At 45.9% G+C, this 26,781-nt stretch overlaps 1 protein-coding gene across 4 annotated transcripts in view; it reads left to right on the plus strand.

The window, feature by feature from the left end:
- Nucleotides 1–832: 832 nt before the first annotated feature.
- The window catches only part of LOC124038429 (SRSF protein kinase 2-like), a 79,078-nt gene continuing 53,129 nt past the window's right edge, over nt 833–26,781 (plus strand). For 2 of the 4 annotated variants that reach the window (XM_046354306.1, XM_046354315.1), the window contains exons 1-2: nt 833–963; nt 1,196–1,262. In XM_046354306.1, coding sequence (XP_046210262.1) covers nt 948–963; nt 1,196–1,262 — 83 coding nt within the window. In that variant the 5' untranslated portion in view covers nt 833–947. Of the gene's footprint in view, nt 964–1,195; nt 1,263–24,853; nt 25,512–26,781 lie in introns of those variants that run through there. The other 2 variants (XM_046354297.1, XM_046354325.1) reach the window with 2 other exon arrangements.

Genomic DNA, 26,781 nt, shown 5'->3' on the forward strand with positions numbered 1-26,781 from the left:
AACGTGTCAATAAATGTTGTTTTTTTTCACCTTTATTTAACCAGGTAGGCAAGTTGAGAACAAGTTCTCATTTACAATTGCGACCTGGCCAAGATAAAGCAAAGCAGTTCGACACATACAACGACACAGAGTTACACATGGAGTAAAACAAACATACAGTCAATAATACATTGTAAACAAGTCTATATACGATGTTAGCAAATGAGGTGAGATAAGGGAGGTAAAGGCAAAAAGGCCATGGTGGCAAAGTAAATAAAATATAGCAAGTAAAACACTGGAATGGTAGATTTGCAGTGGAAGAATGTGCAAAGTAGAAATAAAAATAATGGGGTGCAAAGGAGCAAAATAAATAAAATAAATACAGTAGGGAAAGAGGTAGTTGTTTGGGCTAAATTATATGTGGGCTATGTACAGGTGCAGTAATCTGTGAGCTGCTCTGACAGTTGGTGCTTAAAGCTAGTGAGGGAGATAAGTGTTTCCAGTTTCAGAGATTTTTGTAGTTCCTCTTGCAAAAATATTAAAAAAATGTCTTGCAAAAATATAAAATATGGTGGATAATTTAGCTGGAATCTTTCCCTTGCTCATAATATGACCCAGTTAGCCTATAGGCCTCATAACTAATAATGCTTTGGGGTGGTGATAAATGTGGAGGCAAGCAGAGGGAATCCTTTCAAGTTCATGACATCAGAGACAATACATTGGGATAGTCTAATAATGTAGACGGGAGTCAGTCTTTCTGGTTTTAGTTCTTTGGGGGCTCCTTTTTGCACTCACCTCACCTGCCAGTTGTGCGCGGTCATGTAGCATAGAGCTCCAGTGCCTGAGCGCGCCTCCTCCTCTTAACGACAGAGGGAGTGCGCGTTCTCTGGAGGGAAGGCTGGATAGCGAGAGATCCCGGCTGCTGGCGCTGAGCTGCCGCTGCTGCTGAGGGGAAGGAGGAAAACATCATGAGCTCCAGGAAAGGTATGGAAATCTATTTTATTCTTCAAATATTCTGTATCCTGGACAGCATATGTAGGTTTTGGTTAGAAGTGGTGAAATGACGCGCGTGCGGGGTTTTCAACCTTTTAGGTTTACGATGCTTGGACCGGCCAGTTATAGCTCGAGACTGATGTGTTGTTCTTTCTCCCTGTCCCCCACTCTCACTCTCTCTCCGTGCTCGGACTTCGGTCCCACCTCTGCATACATCCCTTAGTGATGGCCATCCAGGCCCGAAAGAGAAGGCCGAAGGGGAAAAAAGACAAGGCAGCCCACGGAAAGAGGTAAGCAGGGCGGCGGTCGGGGAGAGGAGTGTACTTGGAGTGTTGGTTGTGCAGTGCTGTGCTGTGCTGTGCGTTTGTTGTTTTTGTTTCAGTGATAGCGGTTATAATGCTTCCCATACAACGTCAGCCAGCCGGCTGTCACTGTTGACAGTGTCTGGCTGAGTGGCTGGTGTGAACGCGACATATGGGGGAGAGTCTGTTTTTGCGCACCTATGGCACAATGTACACACGCAGGCATACTGCGATGGTGCTGGCGGGAACTGGAACTCTGCCTTGCCTCTGCGGCTCGGGTCCGTCTCTTCTGGGCGGTCCAACAGTGTTGGAAGTTGTCATTGGCAACGTCTCTCGGGCCGGTGTGTGTGGTTACGTCGATGAATATCATATATCGTACCCGGAGTGGAGTGGAGTCTTGCCCATATAGGATATGAATTGCATGCTGAAGTTGTAGATCGCAATAAATGACCAATGACTGTCTCTCTGTCTGTGTACTGAAGGCATCTTGGTATCGGCTGCATCATTTGGGGCTGAGAGCCTTGACTTGGTTGGGGGTTGCAAATAAGATCTGACAGGTGTGACAGGCTTCCTTGGCCTCATTGCAGTAATGGAAGAGACGAATAAGCACCCGGAATGAATAGCGTCGTCTGCTTATAGGCGCCATTTGTGAATCGCACTGGGTCTGTGGCTGCTATATGATGTAACAATGCCTATACGGAGTGTGTATAGACTTCTACTAGAGTGAATCAGATCTTTGTGAATTTTGGGTGTGTGAGTGCTGTATTTTGCATGGCGCATGAGCCGGTTATGACGGAGTGCAGTGTTGGTGTGCGCGCCGCGGCGCAGTGGCTCTGTAAAGTGCATGCGAATTGGTCTGGAGAGAGAGGAGCCGACTTCATGGCATGATGCTATTGGACCGACGTCACCAGTGTAGTCACTGCATCAATTAGGTGATACCATACCAAGGTTCTGCCCACACACGCGCAGCTATGGAAGGTGCTGGAATGGTCTATCTGTTGCTTCAGGATACGTTCACCAAATTATACTACATCACTCACAAACGTGTCAAATATACATTTATTTAAGATGCGTTTTTATTGCCATTAATTGAAGGATGTTGGAAATGTCTCTTATCATGCAGCTAATAATGGATCTACAATGTATTAATTTCAGTTGATTCAAATGGGGGATATTGACATCATGTGACTTGAAATTGCTTTGAAGGTGAAATTGACAAATGCAACTGTAACATCCTCTATCTTTCTGGCCTGTACCACCTTGCGTGCCCACGTGTGTGTGTGCTGTTTTGTGTATGTTTAGGCTATTCAGGAGACGTAAGTCTCCCTCTCACCCCACCCCCCTAAGTTTTAGATGCACTACCTGTGTCATAAGGTGAATGCACCAATGCTATAAGAGCAGACAAATGTAATGAGACTCATCTCGACCTACAGTAGATTAAAATATGTTAACTTTTTTCTATTTCGGCATGTCCAACTTTTCATCCAACTTTTGCTTCTTTTATGGTGTACAGTCAGGCAGTAACTTAGTAATGTGGGCCTCCCGAGTAGCGCAGTGGTCTAAGGCACTGCATCGCAGGGCAAGCTATGCCACTAGAGATTCTGAGTTCGAGTCCAGGCTCTATCGCAGCTGGCCCCTGACCGGGGGGGCAGCGCACAATTGGCCCAGCGTCGTCCAGGTTAGGGGAGGGTTTAACCGCAGGGATGTCAGGTGCCAGTGTTTCCTCTGACACGTTGGTGCAGCTGGCGGGTTAAGTGGGCATTGTGTCAAGAAGCAGTGCGGCTTGGTTGGGTCGTGTTTCGAGAGGACACACGGCTCTCGACCTTCGCCTCTCACGAGTCCATACAGGAGTTGCAGCGATGAGACAAGACTGTAACTACCAATTGGATATTGTGAAATTGGGGTGAAAAAAGGGTAAAAGTAACAATTAAAAAACTTGAGGGCTAGGGCCATTCCCCCCAGAAATGTCCGGGAACTTGCAGGTGCCTTGGTGGAAGAGTGGGCAATTCTGGTGCAGTCCATGAGGAGGAGATGCACTTCAGTACTTAATGCAGCTGGTGGCCACACCAGCTGTTACTTCTGATTTTGACCCCCTCTTTGTTCAGGGCCACATTCCATTTCTGTTAGTCACATGTCTGTGGAACTTGTTCAGTTTATGTCTCAATTGTTGAATCTTGTTATGTTCATACAAATATTTACACATGTTAAGTTTGCTGAAAAAGAAATGCAGTTGACAGTGAGAGGACGTTTCTTTTTTTCCTGAGTTTCTGTTTCCAGTTTGTGTTTTTACATTTTGGACTTCTTAAATACATAATCAGGTAGATTTGTAAGTAAACACGTTGAAATGAATGATGGCTAAACCTCCGACCGTCCTAGAGTTATTGTTCTAGATTACTCAGTCATCTCAATTCAGAGTTTATTAATTCTGCTGGCATTAGTTCAGAACCACTAGAGCAGGGGTGTCAAACACACAGCTCACAAACTCAATATATTTTAAAATAACTAAAACCAACTCAAAAGTGTGTAGTAATGATAATGGACCTACATTCAAACAGTTTCTGGACTGTTGAAAGCTAGACAGTCAGGACTGTTGAACTGTTGAACTGTAGACAGTCTGGACTGTTGAAAGCTAGACAGTCAGGACTGTTGAACTGTTGAACTGTAGACAGTCTGGACTGTTGAAAGCTAGACAGTCAGGACTGTTGAACTGTTGACAGTCTGGACTGTTGAAAGCTAGACAGTCAGGACTGTTGAACTGTAGACAGTCAGGACTGTTGAACTGTAGAACTGTAGACAGTCAGGACTGTTGAACTGTAGACAGTCAGGACTGTTGAACTGTAGACAGTCGGGACTGTTGAACTGTAGACAGTCAGGACTGTTGAACTGTAGAACTGTAGACAGTCAGGACTGTTGAACTGTAGAACTGTAGACAGTCAGGACTGTTGAACTGTAGAACTGTAGACAGTCAGGACTGTTGAACTGTAGAACTGTAGACAGTCAGGACTGTTGAACTGTAGAACTGTAGACAGTCAGGACTGTTGAACTGTAAACAGTCAGGACTGTTGAAAGCTAGACAGTCAGGACTGTTGAACTGTTGACAGTCTGGACTGTTGAAAGCTAGACAGTCAGGACTGTTGAACTGTAACTGAACTGTAGACAGTCAGGACTGTTGAACTGTAGACAGTCAGGACTGTTGAACTGTAGACAGTCGGGACTGTTGAACTGTAGACAGTCAGGACTGTTGAACTGTAGAACTGTAGACAGTCAGGACTGTTGAACTGTAGAACTGTAGACAGTCAGGACTGTTGAACTGTAGAACTGTAGACAGTCAGGACTGTTGAACTGTAGAACTGTAGACAGTCAGGACTGTTGAACTGTAGAACTGTAGACAGTCAGGACTGTTGAACTGTAGACAGTCGGGACTGTTGAACTGTAGACAGTCGGGACTGTTGAACTGTAGACAGTCAGGACTGTTGAACTGTTGAACTGTAGAACTGTAGACAGTCAGGACTGTTGAACTGTAGAACTGTAGACAGTCAGGACTGTTGAACTGTAGACAGTCAGGACTGTTGAACTGTAGACAGTCGGGACTGTTGAACTGTAGACAGTCGGGACTGTTGAACTGTAGACAGTCGGGACTGTTGAACTGTAGACAGTCAGGACTGTTGAACTGTTGAACTGTAGACAGTCAGGGAGCATCAAATTCCAAAAACTAGGACTATTTTTTTTGGCACATTTTGTCAGCAAGGACATTTAACAAATTTTCAACCTTGTTGAAGACCGAATGCGGGCCCCCGGGGAAAAATTAGTTTGGCAACCCTGCACTAGAGTTTCAATAACATTATCATAACTCTGTATGTGCCACTGCTCCCATCTTCAATCAGCTGGCGAAAGGCGAGACAACAATCAGTGCAGTTTACAATGCAATGTGTAGCAACATCATTCAGACTGCATTGGCTCATACAGGGATCTACATTACAGCAATATACGACCCTCACTGTTAGCACTGAAGCTGGAGTTTCTGTAGGAGTTATGATATCACTAACAACGCCCAGTGTGTGTCGTATAGATCTGCTCTACACCAGACCAGACCTGGCTAGCTCTAGTGAATGGACATCACTTGCCTGGTGTTTACACACACACACACACACACACACACACACACACACACACACACACACACACACACACACACACACACACACACACACACACACACACACACACACACACACACACACCCACACCATTGTTTACCTGTTTTGTGTGTGTGTATCTCAAATTCTCAATGCTAGCGATGAGGGTGGTACCATATAGGCCTTATCAGAATGTCTCTGGTGGACTAGATAGCCACAGCCTAGCAGAGTACACCATGTGAGCCTCATGCACTGTAATTCAGTGGAGAGGGAGGGAGGGACTGCCTGCCCCTGGACAGCAGTGGAGAAGAGAGGGGGAGACAGCGGAGGAAGACCAGGGAGAGGGAGAGTTAAGCGGAAGGTAGAGAGGAAATGGGTGTCAGAGTAGTCTGTGCCGTATCAGACTCAGGATGACGTGCACATAGATCACACATCTGTCAATGCGTGTTCCTGTGTTTGATTGTGTGTATTCGTGTGGTTGTAGGTGCGGTCATGATTTTCCACTGCTGCAAAATGTGTCATGAGAAGTCAAACCTGCAGGACAATAATGTGCACCAGTTCCCCTTCTGGTCTGGAGAAACCGCTGTAACAAGGCTGTGCTTGTGTTTAATTCAGTCAGGACCATGAAGGTGCTAAAACAAAGCCCATAATCCACACACACCCACTCCATGCTTGTTTGGGTAACATGACATTTATCGTAAGCACAAGTAAGCCTACTCTGGTAATTAAGAGCAACTCTCAGAACAATACGTTCTGATGGGTGCCACTTAACACAAATCCTTAGTCTTGTCATTACACTGCTATTAGTTAGCATGACAGGCAGCTAGCTAACCAGCTAAACCAATGAGCCCAATACACACCATTTCAAGTAAGTAGTCATGAGAAAAGATCAGTTGCTAATACTGTTTGATGTCCGTTAGCTCACACTGATGACTCTATAATGATTGGGTAGGCAATATGAAAGCTGTATGCTAATAGTGAGGAAACATCTGTTTTGGAGTGTGCAGCATATAGAATAGCTAAGCTATCGCTCTCACACAAATATTGACGATAAGGTCCCAGTGTGTGTTATGCTCTTGCTCTGGGTTCTCCCAAGGAGGACACAGTAAAGGAGTAGGGCTAATTGAATGAAGAAGTAGGCCATTGCACCACCAATGGATTTGGTACCAGGAGTGTTTTAGGTAGACCAATCAGTATTTAAGTGTAGCGTGCTGAAGAGGATCTGACTTTTCTACACTTGGCTTGAAGTGATTTTGCATTGATTGAGGCATGATTATTTGGAGCATGTAAAAGGGGTTCTCCAGCTCATATCGCTTTCTATTTAATAATAATAATAATAATAATAATAATAATAATAATAATAATAATAATAATAATGGTCAACTGTAAAAGTAGACTAACCCATATTTTGGTTGCTGATTATCAGTATCCACAGATTACTGCCAAATCCATAAAACAAGGAAGGCCCTGAAAATAACTTCTGGACATCAGAAAAGCGATTACTCAACGCGGACTGGAATAAACTTTTTCCTTTAACGAGTCAGACGAGAAGGATATCCTGCTTTCAGTGGAACAGGCCCAGATCTACAACCTTTGCGTGTAGAAAAGACGCTGGGAAAGGGGCCGCAGATCAGGAGCCTTCTGAGAATCCGGAGGCGAGCGAGTAAACTCCCACTGCCATCCGTTCTTCTTGCTAACGTGCAATCATTGGAAAATAAAATTAAGATTATCCTACCAACGAGACATTAAAAACGGTAGCATCTTATGTTTCACTGAGATGTGGCTGAACGAAGATATGGACAATATAGAGCTAGCGGTATTTTCCATGCACCGGCAGAACAGAGATTCTACCTCTGGTAAGACGAGGGGTGGGGGTGTGTGTCTTTTTGTCAATAACAGCTGGTGTGCAATGTCTAATATTAAAGAAGTCTCAAGATATTGCTTGCCTGAGGCAGAGTGCCTTATGGTAAGCTGTAGACCACACTATCTACCAAGAGAGTTCTCATCGGTATTATTCGTAGCCGTCTATTTACCACTTAGCTGGCACTAAGACCACTCTCAGCCAACTCTATAAGGCCATAAGCAAAGAAAAAAATGCTCACCCAGAATGATGATGTTGTCCCCACAGTGACTGTAAGTACATATCCCAACCAGAAGCCATTGATTACAGGCAGCATCTGCATCGAGCTAAAGGCTAGAGCTTCCGCTTTCAAGGAGTGGGAGACTAATACGGACACTTATAAGAAATCCCTCTTTGCCCTCAGACGAACCATCAAACAAGCAAAGCATCAATACAGGATTAAGATTGAATCTTACTACACCAGCTCTGATGCTCATCGGATGTGGCAAGGCTTGAAAACTATTACAGAGTATAAAGGGAAACCCAGATGCGAGCTGCCCAGTAATGCGAGCCTACCAGACGAGCTAAATGCCTTGTATGCTCGCTTAGAGGAAAGCAACACTGAAGCATGCACGAGAGCACCAGCTGTTCTGGATGACTGTGTGATAAATGCTCTCGGTAGCTGATGTGAACAAAACCTTTAAACAGGTCAACATTCACAATAACGGATTACCAGGACGTGTACTCAAAGCATGCGTGGACCAACTGTTGAGTGTCTTCACTGATATTTTCAACCTCTCCCTGACTGAGTCTATAATACCGACATATTTCAAGCAGACCACCATAGTTCCTTGTGCCCAAGGAAGCGAAGGTAACCTGCCTAAATGATTTCCGCCCCATGGCACTCACGTCGGCAGCCATGAAGTGCTTTGAAAGGATGGTCATGGCTCACATCAACAACATCCCCCCCAGGACACCCTAGACCCTCTCCAATTTGCATACCACCCCAACATATCCACAGATGATGCAATCTCAATCGCACTCCACACTGCCCTTTCTCACCTGGACAAAAGGAATACCTATGTGAGAATGCTGTTCATTGACTACAGCTCAGCATTCAACACCATAGTGCCCACGAAGCTCATCACTAAGCTAAGGACCCTGGGACTAAACATCTCACTCTGCAACTGGATCCTGGACTTCCTGACGGGCCGCCCCCCCAGGTGGTAAGAGTAGGTGACAACACTTTTAATTAATTAATTTTATTTTAGTCTATTTGGTAAATATGTCTTCTTCTTGAACTGCACTGTTAGTTAAGGGCTTTGTAAGTCAGCATTTCACCGTAATGTCTACACTTGTATTCGGCGCATGTTGGAGCGAGTGGTCGCATCTGCACGTCTGCGCATCTGCACGTCGCTCCAACGGGTAGTATAACTTTTTCATTACTTTTTCATTACTTTTTCATTACTTTTTCATTATATTTCATTTATCACAACGGTTTGATTTGTCTTATCTTAGCAATTTCTTCTCAGCTAGCTACATAGCCGTCTTTGTATCAAAGATAATTGCGTAATTATCGTATTTCGCCGTCCTAACGTAGTCTTCACTAGCCAGCTAGCTAACGTCCACTGATTAGCTGCACTGGAGAAACTGTTACACTCAACTGAACGACTTGATCAGTGTAGTGTTAGCTAGCTACATAGCTGTCTTTGCTGTCTTCGTATCATCGTATCATCGTATCCAAGATAATTGTGTTGTTTAGGTTTAGAGTGTGTAGTCTTAGAGTGATTATCTTAATTTACCGAGGTTAGCTAGCCAGCTATTTGTCGTCCTTAACGTAGGTGACTCTGCTAGCTAGCCAACAGCTAGCCAACGCTAGCCAACGTCTTCTGTATAGAACTCAACTTCCCGGTCGCATTCACAGGTTGTATCACATTTTCACTTCATTTTCATTACAGTACAACGGTTTGACTTGTTTGATCGTAGCTAGCTACTTAGCTAGCTACATAGCCGTCTTTGTATCAAAGATAATTGTGTAGTCTAGAGCGATTTTCTAGGTTCGCTAGCCATCTATTGTCGTTCTTTTAACGCAACGTAACGTAAACAACACTGCTAGCTAGCCTGCTAGCCCCCGAATAGCAACACTGCAGAAACTATTACACTCAACGGAACGACTTGATTAGTGTAGTGTCAACAACGCACCCACTGCCAGCTGACCTACTTCAGCAGTACTGTATCATTTTAATCATTTTAGTCAATAAGATTCTTGCTACGTAGCTTAACTTTCTGAACATTCGAGACGTGTAGTCCACTTGTCATTCCAATCTCCTTTGCATTAGCGTAGCCTCTTCTGTAGCCTGTCAACTATGTGTCGGTTTATCCCTGTTCTCTCCTCTCTGCACAGACCATACAAACGCTCCTCACCGCGTGGCCGCGGCCACCCTACTCTGGTGGTCCCAGCGCGCACGACCCACGTGGAGTTCCAGGTCTCCGGTAGCCTCTGGAACTGCCAATCTGCGGTCAACAAGGCAGAGTTCATCTCAGCCCATGCCTCCCTCCAGTCCCTCGACTTCTTGGCCCTGACGGAAACATGGATCACCACAGACAACACTGCTACTCCTACTGCTCTCTCTTCGTCCGCCCACGTGTTCTCGCACACCCCGAGAGCGTCTGGTCAGCGGGGTGGTGGCACCGGATCCTCATCTCTCCCAAGTGGTCATTCTCTCTTTCTCCCCTTACCCATCTGTCTATCGCCTCCTTTGAATTCCATGCTGTCACAGTTACTAGCCCTTTCAAGCTTAACATCCTTATCATTTATCGCCCTCCAGGTTCCCTCGGAGAGTTCATCAATGAGCTTGATGCCTTGATAAGCTCCTTTCCTGAGGACGGCTCACCTCTCACAGTTCTGGGCGACTTTAACCTCCCCACGTCTACCTTTGACTCTTTCCTCTCTGCCTCCTTCTTTCCACTCCTCTCCTCTTTTGACCTCACCCTCTCACCTTCCCCCCTACTCACAAGGCAGGCAATACGCTCGACCTCATCTTTACTAGATGCTGTTCTTCCACTAACCTCATTGCAACTCCTCCAAGTCTCCGACCACTGCCTTGTATCCTTTTCCCTCTCGCTCTCATCCAACACCTCCCACACTGCCCCTACTCGGATGGTATCGCGCCGTCCCAACCTTCGCTCTCTCTCCCCCGCTACTCTCTCCTCTTCCATCCTATCATCTCTTCCCTCCGCTCAAACCTTCTCCCACCTATCTCCTGATTCTGCCTCCTCAACCCTCCTCTCCTCCCTCTCTGCATCCCTTGACTCTCTATGTCCCCTATCCTCCAGGCCGGCTCGGTCCTCCCCTCCCGCCTCCGTGGCTCGATGACTCATTGCGAGCTCACAGAACAGGGCTCCGGGCAGCCGAGCGGAAATGGAGGAAAACTCGCCTCCCTGCGGACCTGGCATCCTTTCACTCCCTCCTCTCTACATTTTCCTCCTCTGTCTCTGCTGCTAAAGCCACTTTCTACCACGCTAAATTCCAAGCTTCTGCCTCCAACCCTAGGAAGCTCTTTGCCACCTTCTCCTCCCTCCTGAATCCTCCGCCCCCCTCCTCCCTCTCTGCAGATGACTTCGTCAACCATTTTGAAAAGAAGGTCGACGACATCCGATCCTCGTTTGCTAAGTCAAACGACACCGCTGGTTCTGCTCACACTGCCCTACCCTGTGCTCTGACCTCTTTCTCCCTCTCTCTCCAGATGAAATCTCGCGTCTTGTGACGGCCGGCCGCCCAACAACCTGCCCGCTTGACCCTATCCCCTCCTCTCTTCTCCAGACCATTTCCGGAGACCTTCTCCCTTACCTCACCTCGCTCATCAACTCATCCCTGACCGTTGGCTACGTCCCTTCCGTCTTCAAGAGAGCGAGAGTTGCACCCCTTCTGAAAAAACCTACACTCGATCCCTCCGATGTCAACAATTACAGACCAGTATCCCTTCTTTCTTTTCTCTCCAAAACTCTTGAACGTGCCGTCCTTGGCCAGCTCTCCCGCTATCTCTCTCTGAATGACCTTCTTGATCCAAATCAGTCAGGTTTCAAGACTAGTCATTCAACTGAGACTGCTCTCCCTGTATCACGGAGGCGCTCCGCACTGCTAAAGCTAACTCTCTCTCCTCTGCTCTCATCCTTCTAGATCTATCGGCTGCCTTCGATACTGTGAACCATCAGATCCTCCTCTCCACCCTCTCCGAGTTGGGCATCTCCGGCGCGGCCCACGCTTGATCGCGTCCTACCTGACAGGTCGCTCCTACCAGGTGGCGTGGCGAGAATCTGTCTCCTCACCACGCGCTCTCACCACTGGTGTCCCCCAGGGCTCTGTTCTTGGCCCTCTCCTATTCTCGCTATACACCAAGTCACTTGGCTCTGTCATAACCTCACATGGTCTCTCTTATCATTGCTATGCAGACGACACACAATTAATCTTCTCCTTTCCCCTTCTGATGACCAGGTGGCGAATCGCATCTCTGCATGTCTGGCAGACATATCAGTGTGGATGACGGATCACCACCTCAAGCTGAACCTCGGCAAGACGGAGCTGCTCTTCCTCCCGGGGAAGGACTGCCCGTTCCATGATCTCGCCATCACGGTTGACAACTCCATTGTGTCCTCCTCCCAGAGCGCCAAGAACCTTGGCGTGATCCTGGACAACACCCTGTCGTTCTCAACTAACATCAAGGCGGTGGCCCGTTCCTGTAGGTTCATGCTCTACAACATCCGCAGAGTACGACCCTGCCTCACACAGGAAGCGGCGCAGGTCCTAATCCAGGCACTTGTCATCTCCCGTCTGGATTACTGCAACTCGCTGTTGGCTGGGCTCCCTGCCTGTGCCATTAAACCCCTTCAACTCATCCAGAACGCCGCAGCCCGTCTGGTGTTCAACCTTCCCAAGTTCTCTCACGTCACCCCGCTCCTCCGTTCTCTCCACTGGCTTCCAGTTGAAGCTCGCATCCGCTACAAGACCATGGTGCTTGCCTAAGCTGTGAGGGGAACGGCACCTCAGTACCTCCAGGCTCTGATCAGGCCCTACACCCAAACAAGGGCACTGCGTTCATCCACCTCTGGCCTGCTCGCCTCCCTACCACTGAGGAAGTACAGCTCCCGCTCAGCCCAGTCAAAACTGTTTGCTGCCCTGGCCCCCAATGGTGGAACAAACTCCCTCACGACGCCAGGACAGCGGAGTCAATCACCACCTTCCGGAGACACCTGAAACCCCACCTCTTTAAGGAATACCTAGGATAGGTTAAGTAATCCCTCTCACCCCACCCCCCCTAAGTTTTAGATGCACTATTGTTAAGTGACTGTCCCACTGGATGTCATAAGGTGATTGCACCAATTTGTAAGTCGCTCTGGATAAGAGCGTCTGCTAAATGACTTAAATGTAAATGTAAATGTAAAGTTTGATTTGGTTGAACTAAATCTACCCTATCCATTTAATCCATATTAAGGCCTACTGATTAGGACTGGCATGATGTTCTCCTCAGAATTTGGTGGTGGGTTTTGAGAAATGTTTTCATATGCTGTGTTTTTGTTCATGCTAATACCAGACAGGACTCCGGCACTGGAAAACTATTGCGATGAGACACAAGTACCATCATGCATGGGTGAATAAGATGTTGTACTGGAGGTTTAACCTACATTTGATCTGCCTGTGTGTCTCTCAAAACATCTATGAGCTGCAGTCCAGTTCCAGCCAGGGCCAGGTAGGCCAGACCATCGAGGCAAAAGCGAGGCATTAGAGCATTTCATTCTGTGTTCATATTCACTCATGGAGGATCGCAGTGCCAGTGAGGGCAAATAATCTAAAAAGCCTCTCTTGGCTGCCCCCTGCTGGTAATTGATTAAAGGTGAAGCAGTGTGAGTCTGTTGTAAAATGTGGAAAGGGGGTATGATAATTGTGTTCATTTAGTTGACCAGGTCCCCGACTGTATCACTCCCCATACCACAGTTGTTTTCTCCCTCTTAAATGGTTTAATATAGGTATATTTTATCTTCCAATCTTCTCAATTTATCCTCCTCCCTTTTAAAAGTGAAGCCCCAAATCTGATCATGAGTTTCTGATATTCTGAGAAGAGCTGGAAATAGAAAATGCCGAAGGCTTGTGTGTGAGAGAAAGAACAACAGATGTTGTGCCTCATACACTGTGTGATCAAAACCAAGGCGTCTGCCAACTACCCAGGCATAGTGAGGGAAGTGTTATGTTAAGTGTAGTCCTGGATGGCCATATCTGACCTGTCAGTGGGCTCACTCTCCCCTCCACAAATACTTGGGGGGGGTTTTGTACTTTTTACCCATTTTTCTCCCCAAATGGTAGTTACAGTCTTGTCCCATCGCTGCAACTCCCCTACGGACTCGGGAGAGGTGAAAGTCGAGAGCCATGTGTCCTCCAAAATATGACCCAGCCAAGCCGCACTGCTTGCTTAACCCGGAAGCCAGCCGCACCAATGTGTCAGAGGAAACTGCGTAATGCTGGTGTCCGAGGTCAGCTTGCAGGCGCCTGGCCCGCCACAAGGAGTCGCTAGAGCACAATGGGACAATGAAATCCTGGCTGGCCAAAACCTCCCCTAACCCGGACCAAGCTGGGCCAATTGTGTGCCACCTTATGTGTCTCCCGGTCACAGCCGGTTGTGACACAGCCTGGGATCGAACCCGGGTCTGTAGTGACTGCATTTTTTTTCACCTTTATATAACCAGGTAGGCAAGTTGAGAACAAGTTCTCATTTACAATTGAAATACAGTGCCTTAAAATGATGCGCCACTCGGGAGGCCCTCCACTAATAATGTTATCATGTACACACGTGCATGCATGTGTGTGTGTGTGTGTTCTTATTTCATTCAGGGATTAACCAGCAGCTAAGCCTACCTGCCAATAATACTATTAATGGGTGTGTCTCTCCTCTATTTGGCTCAAATAACCTGATTATAATAATCGCATCACACAATCATGGTGTATTATCAATGATATAGCAGCTAGTTAGTATTGATATACTATATATACAAAAGTATGTGGATACCCCTTCAAATTAGTGGATTTGGCTATTTCAGCCACACCCGTTGCTGACAGGTGTATGAAATTGAGGACACAGCTATGCAATTTCTAAAGACAAATATTGGCAGTAGAATGGCCTTACTGAAGAGCTCAGTGACTTCCAACAAGTCAGTTTGTCAAATATCTGCCCTGCTAGAGCTACCCCAGTCAATTGTAAGTGCTGTTATTGTGAAGTGGAAATGTCTAAGAGCAACAACGGCTTAGCCGCAAAGTGGTAGGCCACACAAACTCACAGAATGGAACTGCAGAGGGCTGAAACGGGTGGACCATAAAAATCGTCTGTCCTCATTTGCAACACTCACTACCGAGTTGCTTCCAGAGGCAGTTTGGAACGTCAGCACAATAACTGTTTGTCTGGAGCTTCATGAAATAGGTTTCCATGGCCAAGCAGCCGCACACAAGCCTAAGATCACCATGCGCATTGCCAAGCGTTGGCTGGAGTGGTGTAAAGCTCGCCACTATTGGACTCTGGAGCAGTGAAAACGCTTCACCATCTGGCAGTCCGACAGACAAATCTAGGTTTGGCGGATGCCAGGAAAACGCAACCTGCCCGAATGCATAGTACCAACTGTAAAGTTTGGTGGATAAATAATGGTCTGGGGCTGTTTTTATGGTTCGGTCTTGGCCCCTTAGTTCCATTGAAGAGAAATATTAACGCTACAGCATACAATGACATTCTAGATGATTCTGTGCTTCCAACTTTTTGGAAACAGTTAGGGGAAGGCTCTTTCCTGTTTCAGCATGACAATGCCCCCGTGCCTGAAGTGAGGTTCATACAGAAATGGTATGTCGAAGTAGGTGTGGAAGAACTTGACTGGCCTGTACAGAGCCCAGACCTCAACCCCATCGAACACTTTTGGGATGAATTGGAACGCCGACTGCGAGCCAGGCCTAATCGCCCAAGATCAGTGCCCGACCTCACTTATGCTCTTGTGGCTGAATTGAAACAAGTCCCCGCAGCAATGTTCCAACAGTGTTCTAGTGGAAAGCCTTCCCAGAAGCGTGGAGGCTGTTATAGCAGCAAAGGGTGGACCAGCTCCATTTTAATGCCCATGATTTTGGAATGAGATGTTCAATGAACAGTGTCCACATACTTTAGTCCATGTGTATTACTAAGGCTATTGTAGTGAATTAAACATTAGGCCTGCCTACTGTGTGATTGGAACCTAACCAGACTGGGGAAGGAGGTTTATTCATCTCAATATCTATCAGCGCTAATCCAGAGGTGTGTGTGTGTGTGTGTGTGTGTGTGTGTGTGTGTGTGTGTGTGTGTGTGTGTGTGTGTGTGTGTGTGTGTGTGTGTGTGTGTGTGTGTGTGTGTGTGTGTACAGCCACGCAGATGGTTCACACCATAAACACCCCCTCTTCAGTGTGTTTACAGTGGCAGCTCCGTTGCCATTGTAAACACACTGTAATCTCTATTCCGTCAGTGGTTCTGGCTGAGCCTTCTCAGCCACACACACACACACACACACACACACACACACACACACACACACACACACACACACACACACACACACACACACACACACACACACACACACACACACACACGCATGGTGAGATGAGCTGCCCCAAACATACCCTTCCAGCCAGAATGACGCAGGCAAGTCTGTATACATAAAACATCCACAATTAGCGCCGTAAAAAAAGCCAACAAAACCGATGTTAATCATCATTATTCTATGAGTTAGGTGGGAAAGAAATTGAGCTAATGTGTGAATGTTAAAATTGAATTGTTGGTTAAGGGTTCGTAAGTAAGCATTTCCCTGTAAGGTCTACCACACCTTTTGTATTCGGCGCATGTGCCAAATACATTTTGATTTGATTTGTTGAGTTCACAGTGAGCTGAATGTATAAAAACTTGTTTAGTCAAATTACAAATTCAAGTTTGCCTTTGGAAGGCAACATTGTATGTTAGTTCAGCTATATTCCCAAATCTTGAGCAAAATACATAATCGTTTTGCAGCTGGTTTCCTTACAATTGACCCTTCGCTAAGCCCTGCCCTAGAAGTTTGGGCAACCAGTCGTAGCGCTCCAATGGATAGCAACTGTTGTCAAGTCCGACACTTCGGACAAGCCCATTGAGGTCATTCCAAAAAGTTTTCCTCCAAAAACAAATTGCTTTAAATGGGTAAATAATTTAACAGTGCAAGAAGGGGTACTTGTTAAAGTGATTCCTGAAATACAGAAGCTATTGGAGTATTTGTAGAATCTGAAATGATACTTTTGTTACACTGTTTGCTAGCTCAGCTCTCACTCCCACCGAACACTAGCTCGCCCATCAAATGGACTTTAAGATTAAAGGCTGTGCGAGATTACATATTACAATCATTTTTGCTGTTAAATTCCCATATACCAGCAAAAACAACTTTTGCAATTTATATGGGTTTCCATCCTTCAACTCTACTGATGGTTTTATATATTTTTTAAATTGCGTTAGATAGCGAATGTGCCTACTCTGGTCTTGCATGTTCGCTCCAGCCAACAGTTCAAAGTATCAGATACATTGCGGGTGTAGCCTACTAAATTATATAATAAGATGTAATAGGGACAAAAGAGCAAGATTATTTTTATTTGACAAAAGGCAGCCAAGCATCAATTATTATGTCACCAGAATAAGACCCTTGATATTTAATGGAAAGGAGCATCAAGCTCATCACCGTGCACTTTCACCACCCTGTGAAGTTCATCATAACTTATTTCATCTGTAGCCTAATACACTGCATGCTTTCCTGAGACGTAGAGGGAGGACCACACAACATATTATAACATGACTTCAAGTTTACTTTGACATGATAGTTATTATATCAATATTTGAGCATAAAGGCGTTTCACCACCGTTTCTCCTATGATTCATTTTACCTTGTCAAGTGTATTTTGTTGTGTCGACATTTGCGAAGTGTACTGTCGTGAAATGTTTTATCCGACATGTACTTTACTCACATAAAAAAAGGTTGGATGGAAACCTGGTTAATGTCACACTCTTCTGACTTGCCAGTTAGGCTCATTTCATTATTCCCTTATTTAACGAGGGCACATTGGTCACAGCTGGTTATATGAATACGACAGATGGAAAGCTTGCCTACTTCCTTTGGCTGGGGCATTAATGTTAGTTGGAACACAGACTTCTCGTTGTTGTGTGCTGTGCCCCATGCAGCTTGTGGCAGTGCTGTTGTATGCACTTGCATCACCTGATCTCATAGACCAAACGTAACACAGTAAATGTAAATCTGCAACTCTCGAAGTTAGTATGATATGTTACGTTTGTATGGTTACATGAGACAGATGGTTACTTAAGTAGAGTGGTGGGTGGGTGTATAACGCAAACGTCTATCAACCCAAAGGTTGCGAGTTCAAATCTCATCACTGACAACTTTAGCATTTTAGCTAATTACCAACTTTTCAACTACTTACTACTTTTTAGCTACGTTGTAACTACTTATAATGTTAGCTAACCCCTCTCCTAACTGTAACCTTAACCCTTTTAGCTAACCCTTCCCCTAACCTTAACCCTTCAACCTAACTCCTCAACTTAACCCTAAACTTAACCCTAAACCCTTACCTAGGGAATGTTAGCTAGTTAGCGATAGCCACCTAGCCAAAATTCTTAACATATCATAGTTTAGCAATTTATGTATTTATGTACAAAATAATACAAAATGCTCTGAGACCAGGTTGTCCTGCCATATCAAATGGAGTGCTTCGGATTTACGTACAGAATAATACAAAATGCTCTGAGACCAGGTTGTTCTGCCTGGTACATTATGGAAGTCTTTCTGATTTAGCCTGTTTCCCTAACCCATTTCTGTTTTTATTTCTACCCTGTGCCTTGTATCGCAGCTTAAACAGTTTCTATTTGGTAAAAAATAAAATTGTTTTCCATTTAAGGCACAGGCAGAGTGCAGTTCTCTCAGTGAACACCAGAGAGCTCTATCCCATCATCCAGTGAGATCCAGTAACTATGCTGTTGGTTGGGAACAGAGGCTTTGTGCAGGGCTTCCTCATTTCTAGTTCTACTAGTCCAAAACAAACATATAATTTGCTTGTTGTTGTGCATTGTTTGTATAATAACCACGATACTCAGTCATAGCTAAATAGGGCATAGCTGCTGTGCCTTATAGCAAGCCATGACATACAATGGAGAAAAACATCAAGGTTCTTAAATGGTTATTCCTCAGCTCTTAAGTTTTTTTTGGAGAACTCTTGTCCGATAAAGGACCTTTGAGTGAAGGGTGGGGTTCTTGATGAGGGAGCTACGCTATGGAAGCCTGTAGATTTGTCCCTTTAATAGCGCAGAGCAAAGTGGCCAGTGTTGATTTTTCAAAGTGACTTTTTGGAGCTTTGAAAATGCTATTGTGTTATTTGAAAAAATAATTTTTTGTTGTATTCTGATGATACCCAAGACCTTCATAAACACAACCGAATGATTATTTTACCGATAGCATATATGAAATGTATTTATTAGACTGTAAGAATGTTTGAGTCAAAATGACTGCGCATTGGCTCAAAGGGGGGGGTCCTTCGATCAACCAGAGTTGAACCAACACCACACCCATCATTGTCATATTTCCCAGCATGCTCTATTGCAGGTTCTTTTTTTTGAATGGTTTGTTTCAATATCTATGTTTTTGAATGTACATGAATACATTAATTAATCTTATGCAACTCCAAAATATTTTTACAAAAAAAATAGAAACTATGGCAATCTGTTACTTTGACTTATTTCACCCGTTACTGAAATGGTTGTTCCAGTTTGTATGTTTAAGGTAATCTCATGTCTAAATCTTTCCAACCCTGGTGGTCATTCAGGTTGCGGGTTAAAAAAAATGCTAAATGTTAGATATCCCAACTCTGGATCGATTCCAATATGAATTACACATCTCTTAAAACATATTTCCAAAATTAAAACCATGTGCAGCTGATTTGCTGGTGTTTTTTTTTACAGTCTTTTATGTCCAACAATAAAAATCTAATCAAATCACAGAGGTCAGAGTGAGTGGTGGGAGAGGTCAAAGGCCGTCCTTCGTCCATCAACATACACCACTTAGCTAATGAGACTGCACACTGTCCCCGGCCCTCCCCACCTGCTTTGTGTGTGTGTTTGTGCGCGTGTGTGTGCCCGGTGCTGGGATTTGGGCATAGGCACACACACACAGTACTGCTGTCCTTAGTGTGTTTCCTAGTGTAATGAGGCACAGTAAGTTGATAAAGTGCCAGCTGCTTACCTGTCCTGTCTCTGGGGAAACCAGGCGCATTCAACAGTGTTAAGGAACTAGGAAGATCTACTCAGTGTGTGTGTGTGTGTGTGTGTGTGGCTCTCTATCTGCTTACTGTGCCTCATTACACTAGGAAACACACTGCGGACAGCAGCACTGTGTAGAGCTGGACTAATAACAGAAAATATCTAGTTGATATCATTAACTATCCTCATAGCATTTAGTTGATATCTTTCATTAAGATAAGTAGCCTATACTAGAGAAATGTCAAGTTTGAAATGAAATACATTCGCTGATGTCAGTGATTGTTGATCATATACCGGCAAAAAAATACAATTTAAATGGGTTTCCAACTGATGGCTACAATCATTTTTCTACCCGGTAAGTTGACTGAGAACGCATGCTCTTTTACAGCAACGACCTGGGGAATAATTACAGGGGAAGAATGAGTCCATTGGAAGTTGGGGATGATTAGGTCGCCATGATGAGAGTCAGATTGGGATTCATGCCAGGACACCAGGGTTAACACCCCTACTCTTACAAGTAGGGCCATGGCATCTTTAGTGACCACAGAGAGTCAGGAAACTCATTTAATGGGCCATCTGAAAGACGGGACCCTACACAGGGCAATGTCCCCCGGTCATGGTGCTGGGGCATTGGGATAATATTTTTTTTAAATTGACCAGAGGAAAGAGTGCCTCCTACAGGCCCTTCAATATTATCTGGTCTCCCATCTAGGGTCTGACCAGGACCAACCCTGCTTAGCTTCAGGAGTGGCATGCAGGGTGGTATGCTGCTGGCCGTCAAACTAGTGGTAGGAGACGATTAAAGAATAATAGTCAAAACAACTGTGGTGCACATTCATGTTATGAAGTTACCGTTCAATCTATCGTTATCGCATCAGTTCAGACAATTTATGGCAATATGGATTTTTGTCGATAACACCCAGGTTTAGCAGTGTGTGTGTGTGTGTGTGTGTGTGTGTGTGTGTGTGTGTGTGTGTGTGTGTGTGTGTGTGTGTGTGTGTGTGTGTGTGCATTGTTTCCCCTAGGATTTTTTTTTCTAACAGTGGTGGCAAAGGTTGGGGGAGGGCTGGTGGTTGCCCTCTGCTCCGGGGGGTGGGGGATCCGAATGTATGGCCCCCGTGAGAGTATTTCTGTGGAATGAATGTGAGAAGGTCACGTCTGGTGACCATTTTTATGTCTCTGCGTGCAATTTGAAGGAAGCTGAAGGTCGTTTCACTAGTTTCGCAACTTCAAACTGCACGCAGAGACACAAACATGGTGTCCACGAGTTCATCTGACTCTGGGGAAGTAGAAAAAGGGGCTTCATTGCTCAAATCGCAGAGAGCCACGAGCACACAGCCACCGCTTGCTCCTCATCATCACCCTACAGTGCAGTGGCGTACGTCAGTATATTTCAGATGGTGTCAACATCATTTGCTTTTCATGCAATGTTAGAGTACAATGACTTTCTTTATTTTAAGCCACCAGAAGTGACTTTCTCACAGTCGTTCAACAACAAAAAGACTCTCCCGGGGAGATATGTAAATCATCTTGTTTTGGAGTGGCGGTAACGATTAAGCAGTGTTGGTGTGTGAGTGAAAGGCATGTTGTTTGTTAGGAGTACATGGATGTGAAGGCGCCTCTATATGGAGTTCTAATTGACCCACTCTAGGCCAGACCTGGGCTGTCTTCAGTCTGTCAATCAACCTGTCTAATCATGCTAACATACACCCCGCCAGACATCAGCTGGTAGTAAGGCATGTAGGGTTTCCTAGGGAATGTAGTCAATTACAGATCCCCAGATCTGCTCAAGTTCTCTTTTAAAAGGAGGAGTTGTTGGTGATGTTATGCACTTGGACACAGTCCTGTTTGTTTGCCTGCATGCCCACAGTATGTGCTTGCAATTTCAATTTAAGGGCTTTATTGGCATGGGAAACATATGTTAACACTGCCAAAGCAAGTGAAGTAGATATTAAACAATAAAAAAGAACAATTAACATTACACTAAAGTTCCAAAAGAGTAAAGACATTTCTAATGTCATATTATGTGCAAATAATTCATGTACAAAAGGGCAAATAAATGCACATACATATAGGTTGTATTTACAATTGTGTTTGTTCTTCACTGGTTGCCCTTTTCTTGTGGCAACAGGTCACACATCTTGCTGCTGTGATGGCACACTGGTAATTCACCCAGTAGATATGGGAGTTTATCCAAAAGTGCTTTCTTTTTCCCGAATTCTTTTGTGGGTCTGTGTAATCTGCGGGACATATGTGTCGCTAATATGGTCATACATCTGGCAGGAGGTTAGGAAATGCAGCTCAGTTTCCACCTCATTTTGTGGGCAGTCTGCACATGGTCTGTCTTCTCTTGAGAGCCAGGTCCGCCTACGGCAGTCTTTCTCAATAGCAAGGCTATGCTCACTGAGTCTGTACATAGTCAAAGCTTTCCTTAAGTTTGGGTCAGTCACTGTGGTCAGGTATTCTGCCACTGTGTACTCTCTGTTTAGGGACAAATAGCATTCGGATGGCCACAGAGCCCGACGACAGCAACACAATTAGACCCAACCAAATCATGAGAAAACAAAAATATAATTACCTAACAATTACTAGTCCTTTCCAATGTGTCAAGTAATTCTCTTTTTGTTTCCTCATGATTTGGTTGGGTCTAATTGTGTTGCTGTCCTCAGGTTCTGTTGGGTCTATTTGTGAACAGAGCCACAGGACCAGCTTGCTTAGGGGACTCTTCTCCAGGTTCATCTCTCTGTAGGTGATGGCTTTGTTATGGAAGATTTGGGAATTGCTTCCTTTCAGGTGGTTCTAGATTTTAACAGATTGTGATAATTCTGCTCTGCATGCATGACTTTAAAAAAATTATGTACACAGAGGATATTTTTGCAGAATTCTCAATTTTGTTGTTTGTCCTATTTTGTGAATTCTTGGTTGGTGAGTGGACCCCAGACCTCACAACCATGAAGGGCAATGGGTTCTATAACTGATATGTATTTTTGCCAGATCCTAATTGATTATGTCTAATTTCATGTTCCTTTTGATGTCATATAAGGCCCTTCTTGCCTTGTCTCTCAGATCGTTCACAGCTTTGTGGAAGTTGCCTGTGGCTCTGATGTTTAGGCCGATGTATGTATAGTTTTTTGTGTGCTCTAGGGCAACCATGTAAATATGGAATTTTATATTTGTGGTCCTGGCAACGGGACCTTTCTTAGACACCATTTTTTTGTCTTTGAGATTTACTGTCAGGGCCCAGGATCTGACAGAATCTGTGCAGAAGATCTATGTGCTCTTGTAGGCCACCATTGGTTGGGGACAGAAGCCCCAGATCATCAACAAACAGTAGACATTTGACTTCAGATGTGTAGGGTGAGGCCGGGTGCTGCAGACTGTTCTAGTGAAGAGGGTGGGGCTTAAGCTGCATCCCTGTCTCACCCCACGGCCCTGTGGAAATACTTTTTTGTTTGTTTCCAATTTTACTCTCTGTGTCTCTACTTATCCCCATCTCTCTCTATCCCCATCTCTCTCTACTTATCCCCATCTCTCTCTATCCCCATCTCGCTCTCTCTATCTCTCGCTCGCTCTCCCTCTCTCTGTACCACCAGTCAGTGAGAGAAGTAGGCCGTTTAAAGATAGCTCCCGGCAGCCTCAATACTGGCTCCCAAAATACCACTGCGAGTGAGACTGATGTCCTCTCAGCTCCCCCTCTCTTATAGCCAAGAGACTGGTCCTCATCCTTCTTTTTCTCGTCCCCGCTTTTCACCACAGCACCACCTAGAGCTTCAGTCCCTCTGAAAGACATGCAGAAAGGACATCCCAGATCTGTGCATGTGCACATACTTTACTGAAGTGGGAATGTGTTTACGTGACTGATGTGTTAGGAGGCAGTCTTTAAAATGGGTGACAGGTCTTTAGTCTCAGTTCCTAGCCTCCTCTATGGAATTATGACATCAGGATTGTTTAGGGGGGGGGGGGTTCCCCAGGCTCCCCAGGCTCTACTAGTAATACAGTGCGATGCTCAGCTATCCGGGGGCATGGTGACCTAGACTAGTGGTACCTCCCCATCCCCCATTGGCCCACAGCCACAGAGAATGAGAACAATTGGACGGGTCACTCTCTTGTGTGCTTCATGTACTCCTTGTGATTTAGACTGTGCTGTGTTATACATGTGTTGTATTCTGTTTGCCGATTTATGGAGAGGTGTGTGTGTGTGTGTGTGTGTGTGTGTGTGTGTGTGTGTGTGTGTGTGTGTGTGTGTGTGTGTGTGTGTGTGTGTGTGTGTGTGTGTGTGTGTGTGTGTGTGTGTGTGTGTGTGTGTGTGTGTGTGTGTGTGTGTGTGTGTGTGTGTGTGTGTTTGTTTCTTATCTGAGCTTGTTTAATCCCACACTCACAGAGCCCCCAGATATGGATCACATGTGTATTTTCCCATGAAGTCATCCGACCACCACAGAACGCTATCCTAGCTCCTGTGCTAATGCTAGAAACGCTGTATCTCTGGAACGCCTATGTCCTTTCTCTGCAGCCTATGTTTCATGTGCTGTAAAGTACATGTGCATTATGCAATGGTTCTGCCTGACCCAAATGTTTTCCTAAAGCTTGAATACATTGGGCATGGAATGCATTCAGCAGCGTCAGTGCGTGCCGTGGGTGTGCGTTTGTACAGACAGTACAGACTCTTACCCGCGCAATTCCAATCCAAGCGGAGGTTGATTAGTCGGTAACAGCAACCTCAGAATCCCCCCACCACCACACAGACAGACACACATACACACTGATATTTAGGTCAAATTGAGGAAAGAGAGAGGAAGAGAGAGAGATGGGGGGAGGACAGTAGAGAGAGGCCCCCCCATCATGACACACCCTCTGGCTACCTCTCTATGTGTTGTTCACTCATGGAGAAATAGACCCATCTGCTGGAGAGAGTGGAGGGAATGTAGAAAGAAAAGAGAACACAAGCACACATTACAACCGTAGAGGCAGAAAAGACAGTGCTGGAAATTAATTGAAAGAAAAAGAGAGAGACGAGGACGGGGAGAAGAGAAGGATGGAAGATGGAGAGGGGGGGGAGTCATCTGTGCGGCGTTGCCCCGAGATACAGGATGTCGTAATAAGGCAGGGGGGATGGAGGGAGGGAGAGAGGGAAGGAGGGAGGGCCGGACCACACTGGGAGAGGGGGAGGAGAGATGGCCTCAAGGAGAAGTGGTTTCGTTTTCCGGTCGGTCCCAGCCCTCCCAACCCCCTCTCTCTGTGAGGCAGTGGTTTGTTCCAGCTCGCTCTGGGCTCTGTTGTTGTGCAGAGCTGCAGAAGGCCTGCTAGAGCCAGCTATTGCTGTTACACAGAGAGAGAGAGACACAAAGAGAGACAGAGAGAGACTGAGAAAGAGAGAGAGACCGAGACAAGGAGGAGGAGAGAGACAGACACACCGGATTGAGACTGGGAGCTTGTGTGTTCATTTCATCACCCATTTAAGAACCAAGCAAGGAAGACCGAGGACGGCAGGAAGGAGATTGAAAAAACAGCAGCCTCTGAAAAAGCGAAAGTGAGAGGTAAAGGAAGGAAGGGAGGAAGGAAGAGGGGTCTGAGGAGGGGTGTCTGACATTGCTCGTCTCGCTTGACAGGCAGCAAGATTTCTGCTTAGCCAGCCCACATCTGCTTTTTTTTCCTTTTCCTCTTTCTTGGAGCGTTGTCCTCCATCCTTTCTTTTCCTCTGAGCAAGAGGGAAAGAGAGCGTGAGAGAGGAGGAGGAGGAGGGGAGGCAGCCCCCCCCCTTTACACAGACACACAGCACAGAACGAAAGGAGAGAGGACGAAGCAGAGGAAACAGAGAGCCCGTTTTGTCGTTCCTTGCCGTCTCTGTCGTCCCTCGGCGAGCGAGCGGCTAACAGGCACCGCTCATGTCCGTGAACTCTGAGAAATCCTCGTCCCCCGAAAGGTAACATGTCTCAACGCCTTCCCCACCCCCCACCCCTCCCTCCGTCTGTCTGCCTGTCTGTCCGTCTGCCTGTCTGTCTCTCTGTTTGTCTGTGTCTATGCCATGCATTCTGTCTGGACGACTGTCATTCCGTCTTCTCCTCCTCCAGAATCACCCCATATCCTCCCCCTCTTCCCCTTCCCTCCCACCCTCCTTTCCTCTCCCTCTCTATCCCGTCTGTCTCCTCATCCATCCGTCTATCTGTCCAACCCGAGCCAGTTGTCGTCCACCGTTGTTTGTAGAGGGTGCAGTGTGCTGACATGCAGAGGAGGAAAAAAGGCACAGTAGTCCACTGCTGCATGAGGCTGTAGCTTTTCACGCAGCCAGTCGGACGACACCAGCCACCCTGTCAAAGTCTGTCTGTCTGTCTGTCTGTCTGTCTGTCTGTCTGTCTGTCTGTCTGTCTGTCTGTCTGTCTGTCTGTCTGTCTGTCTGTCTGTCTGTCTGTCTGTCTGTCTGTCTGTCTGTCTGTCTGTCTGTCTGTCTGTCTGTCTGTCTGTCTGTCTGTCTGTCTGTCTGTCTGTCTGTCTGTCTGTCTGTCTGTCTGTCTGTCTGTCTGTCTGTCTGTCTGTCTGTCTGTCTGTCTGTCTGTCTCTGTCTGTCTGTCTGTCTGTCTGTCTGTCTGTCTGTCTGTCTGTCTGTCTGTCTGTCTGTCTGTCTGTCTGTCTGTCTGTCTGTCTGTCTGTCTGTCTGTCTGTCTGTCTGTCTGTCTGTCTGTCTGTCTGTCTGTCTGTCTGTCTGTCTGTCTGTCTGTCTGTCTGTCTGTCTGTCTGTCTGTCTGTCTGTCTGTCTCTGTCTGTCTGTCTCTGTCTGTCTGTCTGTCTGTCTGTCTGTCTGTCTGTCTGTCTGTCTGTCTGTCTGTCTGTCTGTCTGTCTGTCTGTCTGTCTGTCTGTCTGTCTGTCTGTCTGTCTGTCTGCCTGCTACACAGCAGAGTGCCTGTCAAGATGTCAACAATAGCACAGCCACCAGCCCATCTCAGCAGGACAAAACAATCGGACGTCAGTCACCCAGCAGCACACCTCAAAACACGTAGAGAACGATAGAGAGAGAGAGACAAACATCCAAAAACAATTGCAGTTCCCCTGATGACCAGAGAGTTTGTAATGTTGTAAGAACGATTGCGTACTATATATTTTAGCCTAACAACACAATCTCACTGCACAGCAATCACACAACCATGACATAAACGGATACGCTACAACAAACCAATAGACTAGAACACAAAGTTGC

Source organism: Oncorhynchus gorbuscha, linkage group LG01 (genome assembly GCF_021184085.1).
Source record: "Oncorhynchus gorbuscha isolate QuinsamMale2020 ecotype Even-year linkage group LG01, OgorEven_v1.0, whole genome shotgun sequence".
Classification (NCBI taxonomy): Eukaryota; Metazoa; Chordata; class Actinopteri; order Salmoniformes; family Salmonidae; genus Oncorhynchus; species Oncorhynchus gorbuscha.